This window comes from Rhinopithecus bieti, unplaced genomic scaffold (genome assembly GCF_001698545.2).
Source record: "Rhinopithecus bieti isolate Rb0 unplaced genomic scaffold, ASM169854v2 scaffold_1017, whole genome shotgun sequence".
NCBI classification, from domain to species: Eukaryota; Metazoa; Chordata; class Mammalia; order Primates; family Cercopithecidae; genus Rhinopithecus; species Rhinopithecus bieti.
In genome coordinates this window covers 3,130,586-3,148,267 of record NW_016803657.1, presented here as the reverse complement: position 1 = coordinate 3,148,267, position 17,682 = coordinate 3,130,586, and the positions used below count along the sequence as shown (strand labels likewise).

General features: G+C 64.1%; 1 protein-coding gene across 2 annotated transcripts in view; it reads left to right on the top strand.

Moving 5' to 3' along the window:
- The window catches only part of INTS1 (integrator complex subunit 1), a 35,073-nt gene that overhangs the window by 14,236 nt on the left and 3,155 nt on the right, over positions 1-17,682 (top strand). Inside the window, exons 17-43 of one of the 2 annotated variants that reach the window (XM_017894317.1) lie at positions 605-696; positions 880-940; positions 1,788-1,985; positions 2,293-2,422; positions 2,641-2,820; positions 3,031-3,180; positions 4,337-4,516; positions 4,604-4,708; positions 5,533-5,700; positions 5,799-5,910; positions 7,057-7,218; positions 8,679-8,825; positions 9,298-9,396; positions 9,758-9,882; positions 10,443-10,697; positions 11,250-11,409; positions 11,626-11,766; positions 12,149-12,332; positions 12,411-12,534; positions 13,157-13,281; positions 13,420-13,507; positions 13,579-13,805; positions 13,965-14,088; positions 15,495-15,628; positions 15,977-16,169; positions 16,656-16,783; positions 17,090-17,202. In XM_017894317.1, coding sequence (XP_017749806.1) covers positions 605-696; positions 880-940; positions 1,788-1,985; positions 2,293-2,422; positions 2,641-2,820; positions 3,031-3,180; positions 4,337-4,516; positions 4,604-4,708; positions 5,533-5,700; positions 5,799-5,910; positions 7,057-7,218; positions 8,679-8,825; positions 9,298-9,396; positions 9,758-9,882; positions 10,443-10,697; positions 11,250-11,409; positions 11,626-11,766; positions 12,149-12,332; positions 12,411-12,534; positions 13,157-13,281; positions 13,420-13,507; positions 13,579-13,805; positions 13,965-14,088; positions 15,495-15,628; positions 15,977-16,169; positions 16,656-16,783; positions 17,090-17,202 — 3,905 coding nt within the window. Of the gene's footprint in view, positions 1-604; positions 697-879; positions 941-1,787; positions 1,986-2,292; positions 2,423-2,640; positions 2,821-3,030; positions 3,181-4,336; positions 4,517-4,603; positions 4,709-5,532; positions 5,701-5,798; positions 5,911-7,056; positions 7,219-8,678; positions 8,826-9,297; positions 9,397-9,757; positions 9,883-10,442; positions 10,698-11,249; positions 11,410-11,625; positions 11,767-12,148; positions 12,333-12,410; positions 12,535-13,156; positions 13,282-13,419; positions 13,508-13,578; positions 13,806-13,964; positions 14,089-15,494; positions 15,629-15,976; positions 16,170-16,655; positions 16,784-17,089; positions 17,203-17,682 lie in introns of those variants that run through there. The other variant, XM_017894321.1, reaches the window with a different exon arrangement.

The following is a 17,682-nucleotide window of genomic DNA, read 5'->3' as shown; positions in this document are numbered from 1 at the left end:
ATGCTGCACCCAGCCTCGCGTGCTCTCTGATGCCACGGTCGGGGTTCTCCTGCCATGGTCGGGGTTCTCCTGCCGTGGTCGAGGTTCTCCTGCCTCTCTCTCCTTCGGCAGCTGCTGCCCACTCTGCTTTCTGGTGTGGTCTTTCCCTCTGGGCAGCCTCCGCATATGGCTCCAGGCAGTGTCTCAATTCACATCTGTCTCATAGTTAGGATTGTTTCCTCACCTGAGGGGCCCGTGCTTTAATGTGATTGTATCGTTACAATTCCATCTCAGTGGTTCCTGGGGTGGTGTCTGTCATCTCGTGTAGAAGATAAGAATCACTGACACTTAATGAGCATGTATTATGTATCCACCACTGCTCCCATTTTATAGATGAGAAACAAAGACTTAGAAAGGTAAGGACAGAGCTGGTGTCGGGCCTGGACAGGGAGCCCAGAGCCAGGCTCACGCACATGCTTGGACAGGTGTCACTGGAGGGCAGTCCCAGGAGGAGCTGGGAGCCAGCACCATCCCTGCCCCAGCTTTGCTGTCTGGCCTGGCCGGGCCGATCCTTGGCGCTGAGCTTGGTGTGCTGGACCTGAGTCGGGGCGCCCCTGCCTTCCAGGTACCAGCCTCCGAACCTCGCCATCTCCACCCTCTACTGGAAGGCCTGGCCCCTCCTGCTGGTCGTTGCGGCATTCAACCCGGAGAACATCGGTGAGCCCCTGCTCGCCACCGCGTGCACACGCATGGCCCTGCTGGTCCTTCTTTTGGGGCAGTTTGTCTGTTGGGACTTGGGATGAACCCAGCTGGGGACGAGAGGAGGAGCTGGGAGAGGGCAGGGTCACACACCTGGTGCCCAGGGGAGCCTGGCCAGCCCCACACCCTCCGGTTCCCTAGGCCTGGCTGCGTGGGAGGAGTACCCAACCCTGAAGATGCTCATGGAGATGGTGATGACCAAGTGAGTCTGCACGTCCCCTCGGTGGGCCCGGGGCGGGGAGCAGGGCCTGAAGTGAGTCCTCTCGTCCCCTTGGGGAGCCCGGGGCGGGGAGCAGGTATCGTGGGGACCAGGTGTGTGTCTGTCTGTGGCATCTGGCAGGTGTGTGTGTGGCTGTTGTGCTGTGGGGAGTGGGCGTGTGTCTGCCTGTGGTTTTGTGGGGACTGGGAGTGTGTCTGCCTGTGGTTTTGGGGTGACCGGGCGTTTGTCTGCCTGTGGTTTTGGGGGGACCGGGCGTGTGCCTGCCTGTGCGTTGTGGGGAGTGGGCGTGTGTATGTCCTGAGGTGGGAGGCACAGCTGCTTCCCCCACCTCTGAAGGAGCCGACTGACTTTGGGGCCTTGGGGTCAGAGCTCAGATTAGAGCAGCCATGGGGAGTTGGGTTTTGGAACACGCCAAAGCCACGTGTGCCTCTGTAGGCAGAGAGTCCCTGCCCTGCAGGTCAGTCCCTGGATGGGTGGGCGGAGCCTGCATGGCTGTCATACTGGGCTGTGCTCCCGGCGCGGGTGGCGTGGATGGGGAGGCGGCCCGGGAGGAGGCCGGGTTCTGATGCTGCGGCCTTGGCTGTGGTAAGGGCGGCATGCTGCCTGTGGAGGACGAGGCAGTGGCTAGACCGCACCTCTGGGCAGCGCCGTGGCTTCTCACCGTGCTCAACAGCTCTGCGGATGCTCCCGGGCGCCCTGTGCTCCTGACTCCCGTGCAGCAGGCAGCAGTGGTCATAGGGGTTTTGACCCTCCTTGACCCCGAGCGTGGTCCGCTGGGAGTGAGCCCTTCGTGGGGGACAGGGTGACACGCTCCCCTCTCTGGCCCTAGCAACTACTCCTACCCGCCGTGCACCCTGACGGATGAGGAGACCCGGACGGAGATGATGAACCGTGAGCTACAAACTGCCCAGCGGGAGAAGCAGGAGATCCTGGCCTTCGAAGGGCACCTGGCAGCCGCATCTACCAAGCAGACCATCACTGAGAGCAGCAGCCTCCTCCTGTCACAGCTCACCAGCCTGGACCCCCAGTATGCAGCCCGCACAGCCCTGCCCCGCGCCTGCCGTCAGGACCTGTGGGTGGTTGGTGTGGGTGGGACAGAGGCTGAAGGAGCAGGCGGAGGCGAATGCACTGCGGCAGACCCTAAAAGGCCTGTGGGGCCCCGTCCCCATGTCCCTGGCTTACTGCTTTGGGGCCAGGCCTTGGGGACATCCCAGGTCAGGACGGGTCGCCTGTCTCGGGCTGTCGGCTGCCCCTCGAAGCAGGGTTGGGGGAGGCCGTTCTGGGGGTGATCTGCTCAGGGCATGCTGACGCATCATGTCCTCTGTGACCCTCAGGGGGCCCCCTCGGAGGCCTCCCCCTCACATCCTGGATCAAGTGAAAAGCCTCAACCAGTCCCTCCGCCTCGGGCACCTCCTGTGCCGCAGCCGAAACCCCGACTTCCTCCTCCACATCATCCAGCGGCAGGTGAGCGCCAAGGCTCCAGGAGGTAGAGATGGCGGTCTCGGGAGGCCCGGAACCTTCCAGAGGCCTTGGTGGCCAGAAGCGGGCAGGACACACCTGGATGCTGGGCCCATGAGCTGGCTGCTGTGTGTCACCCTTTCTGGCTCCAGGGTCGCCCGGGGGGCTGGTGGCAGGTGTTGGGCCCAGAAGGCGCTGAGCAGGGGCTGCTGTCACCTGCCCAGGCCTCCTCGCAGTCCATGCCCTGGCTGGCGGACCTGGTACAGTCCAGTGAGGGCTCCCTGGACGTGCTGCCCGTGCAGTGTCTGTGTGAATTCCTGCTGCACGATGCTGTGGACGATGCTGCCTCTGGGGAGGAGGACGACGAGGGCGAGAGCAAGGAGCAGAAGGCCAAGAAGCGGCAGGTCAGGGCTGGCCACCCCTCAGCCCACCCGCCTCTCACCCCGCACTCCTGTCAGGGCCGCCCACCCCTCGGCCCACCTACCCCCCGCCTGCCTGGCCTGCCACCTGCACCCCTGTCAGGCCGCCCATCCCTGAGCCTACCCACCCCACACCCCACATCCCATCTGCCTGGCCTGTCACTTGCACACCTGAGAGCATCCTCCTCCCCGCAGAGGCAGCAGAAGCAGCGGCAGCTGCTGGGCCGCCTGCAGGACCTGCTGTTGGGCCCGAAGGCTGATGAGCAGACAACGTGTGAGGTGCTGGACTACTTCCTGCGGCGCCTTGGCTCCTCCCAGGTGGCCTCCCGTGTGCTGGCCATGAAGGTGAGGTGGTGGGCGGGTCTTCCTGCGCACGCTCTTCATGTTTAAAATGAGTAGGCTGGGGACCAGGCGCGGTGGCTCATGCCTGTAATCCCAGCACTTTGGGAGGCCAAGGCGGGCGGATTGCCTGAGGTCAGGAGTTTGAGACCAGCCTGGCCAACATGGTGAAACCCCGTCTCTACTAAAAATACAACATTAGCTGGGCATGGTGGTGCGCGCCTGTAATCCTAGCTACCCTGGAGGCTGAGGCAGGAGACTCGCTTGTACCCGGGAGGTGGAGGTTGCGTGAGCCAAAATCATGCCATTGCACTCCAGCCTGGGCAACAGGAGTTAAACTCCATCTCAAAAAAATAAATCCATGAAAAATAAGTGATATGAGTGGGCCTGGCACAGTGGCTTGCTCTGGTCAGCCCAGCACTTTGGGAGGCCAAGGTGGGAGCAGCCTTGAGTCCAGGAGTTTGAGACCAGCCTGGGCAACACAGGGAGACCCTATCTCTCCCAAAAATGAAAAAATTAGCTGGGTGTGGTAGTGTGTGCCTGTGTTCCCAGCTACCCTGGAAGCCGAGGCAGGAGGATCACTTGAGCCCAGGAGTGTGAGACCAGGCTGGGCAACACAGTGAGACCCATCTCTACCAAAAATAAAAGATGAAAAAAATTATCTGGGTGTGGCGGCATGCACCCGTGGTCCCAGCCACTTGGGAGGCTAAGATGGGAGAATCACTTGAGCCCAGGAGGTTGAGGCTGCAATGAGCTGTGATCACACCACCGCACTCCAGCCTGGGCGACAGAATGAGACCCTGTCTTAAAAAGTGAAAGTAAAAATAAAATGAGTGTTCAGTTCACCCCGACTGTATTTTTAAGTTCCTTGCCCGCGTAGGAGGGATGCGCTGGTGAAACGTGAAGGCGGACCCCGCCACCTGCCTGGTGTTCCTTTCCTGCTGGGGATGGGAGGGCCCAGAGTGGCTTCACAAACTTGAACAGAAGTGTTTAACAGAAAGAGCTCAGTCTCATTTTTCCCTTTTACCTGCGGCCTCGCCCCTGGGAAGCAAGCGCCACGTTCTCCTCGGGGCTCTGAGGGCACCACCGTGTGCTCCCGGGGCCAGGGTGAGACCCTGCCCACGTTGCTGAAGCCGGCCCTGCTCACATGTGTCTGCCACAGGGTTTGTCACTGGTGCTTTCGGAGGGCAGCCTGCGGGACGGGGAGGAGAAGGAGCCCCCCATGGAGGAGGATGCGGGGGACACAGATGTGCTGCAGGGCTACCAGTGGCTGCTGCGGGACCTGCCCCGCCTGCCTCTCTTCGACAGCGTCAGGAGCACCACAGCCCTGGCCCTGCAGCAGGTGAGGGCGCTAACCAGGGCCGCGGTGGGCGGGGATGAGAGGGCCACAGCCCTGCCCTGGTGCTGCTCAGACCACCCTCCCCTCCAGGCAATCCATATGGAGACCGACCCCCAGACCATCAGCGCCTACCTGATCTACCTGTCCCAGCACACGCCTGTGGAGGAGCAGGCCCAGCACAGCGACCTGGCCCTGGTGAGGCAGCAGAGCCAGCCAGCAGTGTGGTCCTGGGGAGGGGACAGGGCAGCACAGAGACCCTACCCTGGGGAGGGTATGGGGCCAGTGGTACAGTGCCCTGGGCTGGCGGCTTCTTGGACCTTAGGGAAGCATTGAGGGTGGGAGGGCTGTCACGGCTGCTGTGCTGGGGCCTCTGTGACCCTGTGGCCACCTGTGTCCCTTCCTTAGTCACCACTCACTCCCTGGAGCCTTTCTCCCTAGTCCCTGAGGGTGCGAAGCCACAGGGATGAGGTGCCTTGTTCACAGCAGGGTGGAATCTGAGCCATCAGCCCTCTTCCCCACACCAGGAGGGTTTGGGCTCTGGGCCCAGGTCGCTGGGCACCCGCCTGCTGTCCTCAGCATCTCTGGCTCACATGTGTGGCGCTGACTCCTGTCTTCTCTCCTGGGTGCTGTCCTTCTCCGCTGGGCTTCTTCCAACTTTGCACTGCTGTCCTCTGTCCCCAGCCTGCGCTGTGACCTAGTGAAAGTTCATGGCCCGAGTCCTTGGGGAATGAGTGATGGGTGAACAGATGGTGGCTGCCGGGCAGAGGGCAGCAGAGTCTGCCTTCAGGGCCTGGTCATTGTCCTTGGCCGTGAGAGTCATGTCCTCCCTCCCGCCTGGAGAGTCCGACCCAGCTCTGGTCATCTCCCCGGCGGCCTATGGCAGAGTGAGGGTCGGCGGTGCTGATGCCGTGGGCCCTGCTTAAGATCCCAGTGAGGACGTGCCTGTGATAAGGCCGCCCCAGCTGGCCAGAGAGCCGAGCTGTCTTGGAGCCTCTGACACCACCCTGTCCACACACCAGGACGTGGCCCGGCTGGTCGTGGAGCGCTCCACCATCATGTCCCACCTCTTCTCCAAGCTCTCCCCAAGTGCTGCGTCGGACGCCGTGCTGAGCGCTCTGCTGTCCATCTTCTCACGCTACGTGAGGCGCATGCGGCAGAGCAAGGAGGGCGAGGAAGTCTACAGCTGGGTGAGGCCGCGCAGCGCGCTTGGTGCCGGCTTGGTGCCCTTGGCGCTGGCCCAGGGTCCCCGAACCTCACGGCCCTGACTCCACCTCGTTTCCCACAGTCAGAGTCTCAGGACCAGGTCTTCCTGCGCTGGAGCAGCGGGGAGACGGCCACCATGCACATCCTCGTGGTCCATGCCATGGTCATCCTGCTGACGCTGGGCCCGCCGCGAGGTGAGCTGCCACGGGCACTGGGAGGGCACCTTCGTGCCAGGCGGGCCATGGCCCTGACCACACCCAGCAGCTTCCACGTCCTTGCCTTGCTTCTGGGCAGGAAGCCCTCCGGCCCTTTCACCCTGTGTCCTAGCTTCTCTCCTAAAGAGGAGGCTGCAGTCCGTCCCGCACGTCTCTGAGCACTTGGTGGACACGTGGGAGATCCCCGCGTGGTGCGACCTCCCAGCCTGGAGAGCCCTGAGCTGGAGGACCTGGTGCAGCCTGCGGTCAGAGTCCTCACTGCCCCAGCCTATCTGTGTAGGCCTGCGGTGCCTGGGAGGCGGCAAACTCAGGGTTTCACTGTGTGGAGGTGTGACATCGGGCTGCCAGGCAAGCAGGTCCTCTCCCCAGGGCCCGGACATGTGACCCTGAGGACGCTCCGGCCAGCGCAGTGTTTGGAATCCGGCGCCCACCCAGCCATGCCCTCTGTGGCTGCAGCCTTCTGCTTTGTTCTTGGCTGACACCAGGAACTGCTCCCACGTTCACCCCATTGTGTCTGCCAGTGGGAGAAGGGGGCGGAACCCCCTTGCTGGGGTTTGGGTGGACGTGAGCGGGCTGTGCCAAGGTGGTGAACCCCCTTGCTGGAGTTTGGGTGGAAGTGGGCGGGCTGTGCCAGGGTGGTGAACTCCCTTGTCAGAGGTCGGGTGGATGTGGGTGGGCTGTGCCAGGGAGGTGAGCCCTGTTGGGAGGCAGATGCGGTCACAGGTGTCACCCTTGGGAAGGGCAGCAGGGGAAGCTGGCCCCATGTGGCCCTGGGTCTGTGGGGTTTCTCATTGGCTTTGTGGAGCCAGAGAGCTGGATGGGACCTGGTTCATCCAAGCAAAGCCTCAAGGGCAAGGGCTGGACAGGGACATGCACATGTCCCCTTGGCCAAGACAAAATGGTGGTGATACCGCTTGCCATCCTGCAGTGTCTGTGAGGATCAAATGCATGCACCTACACAAAGCATCCGTGCATAGCAAGTACTCTAGCATGGGAGCCCCGTGCTCCTCCCAAGCCTCAGTTTCCCCCTTGGGAGAGGAGGTGCTTCTAGCCTTGGCACCAGCTGTGCTTGGGGCTGGGCTCCCGGCGGGTCTGAAGGCTGCTCACCTGTTGTCCTTCCTGAAGCCGACGACAGCGAGTTCCAGGCACTGCTAGACATCTGGTTTCCGGAGGAGAAGCCGCTGCCCACCGCCTTCCTGGTGGACACGTCGGAGGAGGCGCTGCTGCTTCCGGACTGGCTGAAGCTGCGCATGATCCGTTCTGAGGTGCTCCGCCTGGTGGACGCCGGTACGGCCCAGGCTGGGCTTGAGTGGTGGGGGCTGCTGACTTGGGGGTCCCGGGCCCCTCGCCTGCTCCTCGGCTCTGAGGTGCTCTGCCTCATGGACGCCGGTATGGCCCAGGCTGGGCTGGGAGACAGACCGTTGGCTCGGGGGTCCCGGACCTCTCACCTGCTCCTCTGTTCTGAGGTGCTCTGCCTGGTGGACGCCGGTACGGCCCAGTCCAGGGTCAGGGGGTGGGCTGCTGACTTGGGTCCTGGGCCCCTCGCCTGTTCCTCCGCTGTGAGGTGCTTGGCCTGGTGGATGCTGGTACGGCCCAGGCTGNGGCTCTGAGGTGCTCTGCCTCATGGACGCCGGTATGGCCCAGGCTGGGCTGGGAGACAGACCGTTGGCTCGGGGGTCCCGGACCTCTCACCTGCTCCTCTGTTCTGAGGTGCTCTGCCTGGTGGACGCCGGTACGGCCCAGTCCAGGGTCAGGGGGTGGGCTGCTGACTCGGGTCCTGGGCCCCTCGCCTGTTCCTCCGCTGTGAGGTGCTTGGCCTGGTGGATGCTGGTACGGCCCAGGCTGGGCTCGGATGGGGGCTGCTGACTTGGGGGGTCCCAGGCCCCTCACCTGCTCCTCGTGGGCCTGGACGGTCTCCGGCCGTGGCAGAGAAGAAGACTGGCCGGGTGGCCTCAGGGGATCCTGTAGATCATATGTCCTGGCCACAGCAGGCTGTGCTGGACCCTGGGAGGAGACCTGGTGCAGCCTGTGCTGGCCCCGTCTGGGAGGGTCTTACTGTCAGGCTCAGGGGCCTAGAGTGAGAAACGGGGCCTGGACGGAAAGAAGAGAAAGTGGTCTGGGGTTGGAGGGGAGGAGGGAAAGTGGTGGGGCCTCTGGGTTGGTCCCTGAAGGATTTGGGGGTTGGAGCTGCAGCCGGGGACGCCAGCAAGGGATGAGCGTGGGGCCTGGGCCCATGTAGGTCAGTAGGGCTGGTGCCTGGTCACAGTGAGGAGACATGGGGGGCAGCTTGGTGAGTAAGTGGGGCTGGCTCAGGAAGCCCCTGACTGCCAAGGGGTCTAGGCTGTTGTGTGCCCGCGGGAGCCGTCGATGGCTTCAGGGTAAGAGGGCCATCCTGAGCATTGAGAGGAGATAGTCACGGTGGCCTGTGTGCAGTTCGGGAGGTGTACTGCACCGTGCCACCATAGGCCCTCTGGAGCGTCCACCCACCCCCGGGGATGGGGCCCACACAGCTGCCATCCAGGGCGCAAGGCGGTCCTGAACTGCTGTCCCCTTGTGCGGCCCCAGGTCTCGGGTGGGGCTGCTGAGTGTGCACCGCCGCAGGTCTTGGCTGGGGTCACTGAGCCCATGTGGCTCAGGGTCTCGGGTGGGTGGGGTCGCTGCACACAGGCAGCCACAGGTCTCGGGTGGGGTCCCAAGTGCCTGTTGCCCGGGTCTCAGGTAGCGTTACGGAGCGCGTGCCCTCTCAGCCCTGCAGGACCTGGAGCCGCAGCAGCTGCTGCTGTTCGTGCAGTCCTTTGGCATTCCTGTGTCCAGCATGAGCAAACTCCTGCAGTTCCTGGACCAGGCAGTGGCCCACGACCCTCAGACGCTGGAACAGAACATCATGGACAAAAGTAAGACGCGGGGACCTACGGACGGAGCGGCCCAGCCCAGCCGGGCTTCTGGGGCCTGGGTGTGAGCGGGGGGTGATCTGAGGTCGGCTGGGTAAGACGCCGGGACCTGCAGAGCGGGCCCAGCCCGGCCGGGCTTCTGGGGCCTGGGTGTGAGCGGGTGGGTGATCTGAGGTCGGCTGGGTGTGGGTGGCACTCAAGGCCAGGCTTAGAGCTGTGGGCCAGTGAGGCTGGCACAGGCAGAAGGGAGCCGAGGCCTGGGCCTGCCCCAACCCTGGGGCCAGGCACCCTGTCGGGCCTGTTCTGAGGTTGGAGGGACTGTGGGGGCCTCGATGCTCACTGAGCCTGCCCAGCTTCTGAAGTCTTTGGGAAGCGGAGACCGTAGGGGTGTCCCTAACTCTGGTGTCTGTGGAGAGGGGAGGACCTGCCCCTGACCCCTGGCCGCGCCCAGACGTGACCCTGCTGCTGTTTGCAGATTACATGGCCCACCTGGTGGAGGTCCAGCATGAGCGAGGCGCCTCCGGAGGCCAGACTTTCCACTCCCTGCTCACGGCCTCCCTGCCGCCCCGCCGAGGTACTGGGGAGGGGACAGGGCCCACACAGAGACCCAGCCTGGGGAGGAAGGGAGACGTGACCTGCATAACCACACAGTGCAGTGCACACTTGCTGATGTCACCTGAGAGGGGCCCCCACAGAGGCTCTCGGCCGGTCTTTGGTCAGCGTTTGCCTCTGGCCAGCATGTGGGTACTCATTGAGTCTGAGATCCCTGTGGTCCTGAGCGAGACCTGGGGTCTTTAGGGAGCACGGAGCCCAGGTCTGAGCTCTTCCTCCTGGGTAACAGTCCCCAGGCAGGGCTGGCCATGGCTTGCACAGTTTCCACCGCTGGAAGCCAGTCAGGAAGTGTCCAGCCGCTGATGGTTCTCCTGTCTCTGCAGACAGCACAGAGACACCCAAACCAAAGAGCAGCCCAGAGCAGCCCACAGGCCAGGGCCGGATTCGGGCGGGGACCCAGCTCCGGGTGCTGGGCCCTGAGGACGACCTGGCTGGCATGTTCCTCCAGGTAGCGATGCTGCTGCGCGTGGGTCTCCACTGCAGCCCCTTTCCTGTGTACAGCCTCCCCTGCCGCCTCGCACGCACAGTGGCCTTTACACGCGTGACTGACCCTGGCACATTGCTTTCATGTAACACCCCCATGCTCTCAGATGGGGGCTTAGGCCAACATTGGGGAAGGGGGTCACCCTGCACCCTCTCTGCCATCCTTGCACACCTCTCTGCGCGGGGCATCCAGTTTGATATATGCAGAAGCCAAAGTTGCAGGTCTCACCCGAGGTCTGGCTATTGGAGTCAGGGATCCTGCAGGCCTCACCACCTCCTGATGGAGAGCTTGTTGGGCCCTGGGCAGGTTCTGGATACCAGCTCCTGGGTGTTGGGGTCCCTCGCTGCTCCCCATCACAGGTCTCAAGGGCCCTGGGCCCCTCAGGCCACAAGGTGGGGGCCACAAATGAACAAGGAGATGATGGGACATGGTTCTGGCACGGAGCTGCACCCACCGGGCACTTAGCCTCTCCGCTGTGCTCCTCCTCCTCCGCTTCCTCCTGACACCGGCCTGCCCTGTTCCAGATCTTCCCGCTCAGCCCGGACCCTCGGTGGCAGAGCTCCAGTCCCCGCCCCGTGGCCCTCGCGCTGCAGCAGGCCCTGGGCCAGGAGCTGGCCCGCGTTATCCAGGGCAACCCTGAGGTGCCGGGCATCACGGTGCGTGTCCTGCAGGCCCTCGCCACCCTGCTCAGCTCCCCACACGGCGGCGCCCTGGTGATGTCCATGCACCGCAGCCACTTCCTGGCCTGCCCGCTGATGCGCCAGCTCTGCCAGTACCAGGTGCCCGGGTGTGGGCCTCGGGTGGGAGGAGGGAGGAAGGCAGTGAGGGCTCTGCCTCCCGCAGGACGGCCTGGGTGTCCTGTGACTGCTCCTCTGTGGGTCTTGGGTCTCGGTTTCTAAGTAAAAAAGGACAGTGGCCCAGGGAGCAGCAGCGGGGTCCCCTTTCTTCAGTGAACGTTCCCCCGGGACGGGAGGTGGGGCAGTGTGGCGTCCGCCTGTTCGTGCCCCACCACCCAGGCTTGGCACCCCTGCCTTGCTCTCCCCATCTGCTGGTGCCTGGGACTGTGTTTTATTTGTGTGTCTGTTTATTTTTTCCCTTGAACCGCATGGGAGCCCTCACCAACTGGGGGGTTTTGAAAGGGTCTCTGCGAGGTCATCTGGGCCTGTGCAGGGGAGGCACCGTTTCAGGCAGGAGGTGGGATGAGGTTGGCTCGGGCCCCAAGTGCCAGTCGCGGCAGGTGTCAGCAGCCTCACGGCCCTGGTCTGGGCCTTGGGTGCCGGGTCCCCGTGTGTCATCTGCCAGGGTAGCCACATGCCACTTTGTCCCCGCAGCGCTGTGTGCCGCAGGACACCGGCTTCTCCTCACTCTTCCTGAAGGTGCTCCTGCAGATGCTGCAGTGGTTGGACAGCCCTGGCGTGGAGGGCGGGCCCCTGCGGGCACAGCTCAGGATGCTCGCCGGCCAGGCCTCGGCCGGGCGCAGGCTCAGCGACGGTGAGAACCGCGCCAGACTGGCAGACAGCTGGGGGGCACTGGATGGGGGCTCACACAGAGTGGCTGAGCTGCCTGGCACCCCGAGGCCCGGAGAGTGGCTTGGGGGTGTGCCCGCGTGCATCCAGGGGAGCTCTTCTACCGTGGAGCCTCCCTGGACGGGGCATACCAATGGGGTGAGGGCGGAGCCACAGGGCACTCACACAGACCTCCCCGCAGTGCGAGGGGGCCTCCTGCGCCTGGCCGATGCCCTGGCCTTCCGTCAGGACCTGGAGGTGGTCAGCTCCACCGTCCGTGCCGTCGTCGCCACCCTGAGGTCTGGGGAGCAGTGCAGTGTGGAGCCTGAGCTGATCAGCAAAGGTACCTTCCTGGCCCAGTCCCCTTGGGCCGCTGGGGCCCTGGGAAGACCCAAGCCTGAGGCTGCTTTTTGCTGCCTAGTGGGGGACGGACAGTGGCTGCTCAGCACTGTCCTCAGAAAGTGCCCACAGAGGTCCCCTCTCAGATGGCCCAGGGCGGGGCCTCTTGAGAATGAGTTGGAGCTTCCTCCTTGGGGCCCCCCCCCCCATCACTGCTGCACCCAGCAAAGTGAGCCCTGGCCCCGGCTGCACTCTCTGGCCTTGGCTGGGCTCTCCTGTTGTGTTCCACACACGCTCACCCCACATCCTACCCTGGCTAGCCCACACCCACTGAGCAGCCCCCCTGACCTGGGCGTGACCCACATGTTCTTCTGTCCCTTGCACAGTCCTCCAGGGGCTGATGGAGGTGAGGTCCCCCTACCTGGAGGAGCTGCTGACTGTGCTCTTCTCTGCCACTGCGGACGCCGCCTCCCCGTTTCCGGGCTGTAAGCCCGTGGTGGTGGTGAGCTCCCTGCTGCTGCAGGAGGAGGAGCCCCTGGCTGCGGGGAAGCCGGATGCGGATGGCGGCAGGTGAGCTGGGGTGTGCACACGGCCGGGGCGGGCGGGCAGGCAGCACCAGCTCCTCCCTGAGCCACCTTCTCCCCGCAGCCTGGAGGCCGTGCGGCTGGGGCCCTCGTCAGGCCTCCTGGTGGACTGGCTGGAGATGCTGGACCCCGAGGTGGTCAGCAGCTGCCCCGACCTGCAGCACAGGCTGCTCTTCTCCCGGAGGAAGGTGGGTGGCACCCAGCTTCAGCACGGGGACCCACCCAGGGTCAAGGGCTCTTCCTGACCTGCAGTGCAGCAGCCTTGGCCTGGGCGAGCCTTGTAGGGGCCCCAATAGCCCCCCTGCTCTCAGGCCGTGTCCTGTAGCAACCCAGAGGAAGGGCAGGGTTCCCCATTGGCCCCAGCAGAACCCAGGCCAGGGTCACCGTCACCTGTGGACCAGCCAGATGTGGGGACGGGGTGGGTGGACGGGGTAGGGTTGGCCCGGCCAAACCCTGTAGATCGTGTAGGGGCCTCCGTCTTCCCAAAGGGAATGGGGCTGTGGCCAGGAGAAGGGAGGGCAGGTGCTGGGCTCCCCAGGTCCCCTGCAGGGGAGGGATGGCCTCACCAGAGAGGCTGCACGGAGCCCCGGGCACCTCCACTCTGCAGCATGGCTCCCGTGGGAAGAGGTGGGGAGATGCTGCACGGCCACCAGGAGGGGCCCTCCAGCACCACATGACGGGGCCGGTGTTGCTGGCAGCACCCCAGGCCTCGGCTCTCTGAGCGGCCCACTGGGGAAACCATCTGCTGACCTCAGCGGAGCCTGCCATTGGCCCAGGTGAGGCCATCTGGGCTGCTTTCTCCCTCCCCAGGGCAAAGGTCAGGCCCAGGTGCCCTCGTTCCGCCCCTACCTCCTGACCCTCTTCACGCATCAGTCCAGCTGGCCCACGCTGCACCAGTGCATCCGAGTCCTGCTGAGCAAGAGCCGGGAGCAGAGGTGGGCGCCCCTCTGTCCCTGACCCAGGCTGCGTGCACACTGGCCTTCGCCAGAACTCTCCCAGTGCTGGCTCTGACTGGTATCTCCTGTGCTGAGACGAGACACCTCATGCTCAGTGGAACCCATGCCTCCCCACAGGTTCGACCCCTCCGCCTCTCTGGACTTCCTCTGGGCCTGCATCCACGTTCCTCGCATCTGGCAGGGGCGAGACCAGCGCACCCCGCAGGCAGGTCTTGGGAGGGTGGCCCATCAGGAGAGGGCGTGGCGCTCCAGGACTGACACAGATGCCTGTTACAGAAGCGGCGGGAGGAGCTAGTGCTGCGGGTGCAGGGCCCAGAGCTCATCAGCCTGGTGGAGCTGATCCTGGCCGAGGCAGAGACGCGGAGCCAGGACGGGGACACGGCTGCCTGCAGCCTCATCCAGGCCCGGCTGCCCCTGCTGCTCAGCTGCTGCCGTGGGGACGATGAGAGCGTCAGGAAGGTGACAGAGCACCTGTCAGGCTGCATCCAGCAGTGGGGAGACAGGTGCTCAGGCCCCCTGGCCCTGGATGCTGCCTGGGAGTGAGCCCCATGGAGGGGGTCGAAGCCCAGCCCTGGGTGGTTCCCCATCACGCCTGGTCCCGTCCTCCCACCCCTGTCACTGGCGCCCCGTCCGCCTGGTGAGCCCTGCTCCATCTCTTCCAGTGTGCTGGGCAGGCGCTGCCGAGACCTCCTCCTGCAGCTCTATCTACAGCGGCCAGAGCTGCGGGTGCCCGTGCCTGAGGTCCTGCTGCACAGTGAAGGAGCTACCAGCAGCAGCATCTGCAAGGTGAGGGCACCACTCTGCTGCTCCTTGTGCCATCCCAGGTGCCCTGGCCGGGCAGGGAGGGAGGGCGGAGGCTCCAGTTTCTGTGGGCCATCACCGGCTTCACCTCTTGTCCCTTCCCGGTCCGTGCTGCCGGGTGGCCCCGTGGGTTTGTCTGCACTGAGTCTTATACCAAGGGGACCTGCAGGCGCTTTGCTCGCGGGGCGCCATCCAGCAGAGTCTGCAGAGTCGTGGTGTCATGGGCGCTGAGCGGCCTGCCATTGTGTGGATCGACCGTTGGTTTATCTGTTCACCTGCTGGTGGACGTGGAGTCACGTTCAGTTTGGGGCAGTGACAGCTGCTGGGGACTCGTGCATGGGTCTTGGTGGACGGCTGCGTCTGCTCCTCTTCAGTGACCCTGGGGCGGGGCTGGGCCTCTCGTGCCCGCTTCCCCGCCGCTGGCTGGGACCTGCAGCCTGTCTTCTGCTGGTACCACAGAGGGCAGCTGACTTTTCTAATCATTTCTGCTTGTGATTTTTTTCACTTATAAGTTGTTTCATACATTGAAATCATACTTGATGTGCAGTTTTGCGGGGAGTTTTGAGGCAGGGTGTCTGTTGCCGAGGCTGGAGTGCGGCGGCACTATCATAGCTCACTACAGCCTCAACCTCCCGTGCTCAAGTGATCCTCCCACCTCAGCCTCCCGAGTAGCTGGGACCACAGGCATGTGCCACCACACCCAGTTAATTTTTTTTTTTTTGAGACGGGAGTCTCTCTCTGTCGCCCAGGCTGGAGTGCAGTGGCCGGATCTCAGCTCACTGCAAGCTCCGCCTCCCAGGTTCACGCCATTCTCCTGCCTCAGCCTCCCGAGTAGCTGGGACTACAGGCTCCCGCCACCACACCTGGCTAGTTTTTTTGTATTTTTTAGTAGAGACGGGGTTTCACTGTGTTAGCCAGGATGGTCTCGATCTCCTGACCTCGTGATCCGCCCGTCTCGGCCTCCCAAAGTGCTGGGATTACAGGCTTGAGCTACCGCGCCCGGCCATCTTTTTGTATTGCTAAAAATAGAGACAGGGTTTCACCATGTTGCCCAGGCTGGTCTTGAACTCGTGGGCCCTGTTGATCTTCCTGCCTCGGCCTCACAGAGTGCTGGGATGACGCGCATGAGCCACCGATGTGCAGTTTTGGCTTGTTTCCCGCTTTGTATCATTTGGTGTTGAGCTTTGGTTTTATTCTGTGTGGGGTTTTCCCAGAGGCTGGCTGTGGCCTGCCCGCCCTCCCGAGGTGCTCATGGAAGCCTTAAGGAGCCAGTTCCTCTGCTCATGGCATGCCATGCGGTGGATCGTGGCCACAGCTGGCGGCCAGGCTGAGTGTGGGCGGGCAAGTGAGGGGAGCCAGCGGCCACAGCCTCAGAGTGCCTCTCCCTGCAGCTGGACGGACTCATCCACCGCTTTATCACGCTCCTGGCGGACACCAGCGACTCCCGGGCATCGGAGAACCGAGGGGCGGACGCCAGCATGGCCTGCCGGAAGCTGGCAGTGGCGCACCCACTACTGCTCCTCAGGTGCTGCCTCAGAAGCGCTGCCCTCACCAGATGCTGGTTTAACCAGGGCTCTGCGGCTCTCCAGCCTGGGCAACAAGAGTGAAACTACGTTTCACACAAAAAACAAAAAGCATGGGCTGAGGTTGAGCGAAGGAGGTCAGAGCCCTGAGCTGGGCTTCAGGTGGGAGGAGCTGGGTGGGCCCCAGAGAGGAGCGATGTCATCCCCACCTCCTAGGGCGGGGGGTAGTGTGGGAGTCGGGGTGGGCAGCCCAGGGTCTGGCTCCCGGGGCAGTCAGTGGGGCCTTCCTGGGGACATGTGCCACGTGAGCCGGCTGGCCGGCGCTGACTGGGCCCTCACTGCGCCTGCAGACACCTGCCCATGATTGCAGCGCTCCTACACGGCCGTACCCACCTCAACTTCCAGGAGTTCAGGCAGCAGAACCACCTGAGCTGCTTCCTGCACGTGCTGGGCTTGCTGGAGCTTCTGCAGCCGCACGTGTTCCGCAGCGAGCACCAGGGGGCGCTGTGGGACTGCCTGCTGTCCTTCATCCGCCTGCTGCTGGTGCGTGCTCTGGTCGCCCGCCCTCCTGCTCCCTTCCACTCCCTCTGCCCTGGCCCAGGCCCGCCTCCTCCACACGGGGAGGGACTGGGAGGACCCCTGCAGCCAGGGCCCAGGCCAGGCCACCTGCCCTGGGGACCAGCTCCCACCCTGGGAAGCCCCTGCCTGCTGCGCCATGTGTGCCTGGGGGGCCCACGTCCTGCAGAAGCCCAGCCCAGATCCTCCATGCTGCTCTTTGCCTGTCACTTGTGCCACCTCAAGCCCCTCATCCATCTGGGCATATGCCCCAGACGACTGTGTTCACACCCTGACAGGCCATGCTGGCCACCCTCAGGCCCGTGACGCCACAGTGATTGGCAGAGGGGGCTCATTGGCTGGGGGCTCGTTGGCTGTGGAGTCCGTGCCCTGAGGCTCTGGGAGATGGGAGCACAGGCTCTGTTTTGGCCCAGCGGGGCAGAGCAGCTTGAGGGTGCCGCTTTTGCTTTGCAGAATTATAGGAAGTCCTCCCGCCACCTAGCTGCCTTCATCAACAAGTTTGTGCAGTTCATCCATAAGTACATCACCTACAACGCCCCAGCAGCTGTTTCCTTCCTGCAGAAGCACGCTGACCCGCTCCAGTGAGTGCCACGGGCTGCAGGGAAGCCTCGGGCCTCCGGCGAGGGGCCAGTGGGGTCTGGAGGGTGTTCCCGGGAAGGCTGGGTCATGTCAGATCTGCGGCTCCTGAGGCCGGAGAGGGCTGCTGAGCATGGTGCTCATCCCAGGGGGCAGAGGCCACCCCACCCTTTGCCGGAGCTGTCCAAACCCACCCCTGCAGCTCTCTGTCCTGTTCCACGCACACATGGCCTCCCCGCCCAGGCCTCCCCTGACTCAGCCTTCCGCCTGCTAGCGTCTTCCTCCCAGGTGAAAGCATCTTCTCTCCCTAGCGACCTGTCCTTCGACAACAGTGACCTGGTGATGCTGAAATCCCTCCTTGCAGGGCTCAGTCTGCCCAGCAGGGACGACAGGACCGACCGAGGCCTGGACGAAGAGGGCGAGGGTGAGTAGGGCTGGCAGGGGCTGCTGGAAGCAGCTGCGGAACAGTCCTACGGGGCCTGGTTTTCCCGGCCGCACAGCCAGCCCTGGGCCGTCTGAGGCTTCCTGATGGGGCTTTGTGAGCCTGGGACCTTGCTGACTGGCCCCTGGCCCACCTCACCCGGAAGAAGTGCTGACTGGTGCCTGACAGAGCATCAGCACACCTGCCCGGCACATTGCCCCACCCGGCACATCACCTCCACCCCGGGCACATTGCCCCGCCCCCGGCATATCACCTCCACCCCCGGGCACATCGCCCTGCCTCCGGCATATCACCTCCACCCCAGGCACATCGCCCCGCCCCGGCAAATCGCCCCGCCCCGGCATATCACCTCCACCCCAGGCACATCGCCCTGCCTCCGGCATGTCACTTCCGCCCCCGGCCTGTCACTTCCGCCCCAGGCACGTCGCCCCGCCCCGGCACATCACTTCCAACCCCGGCATA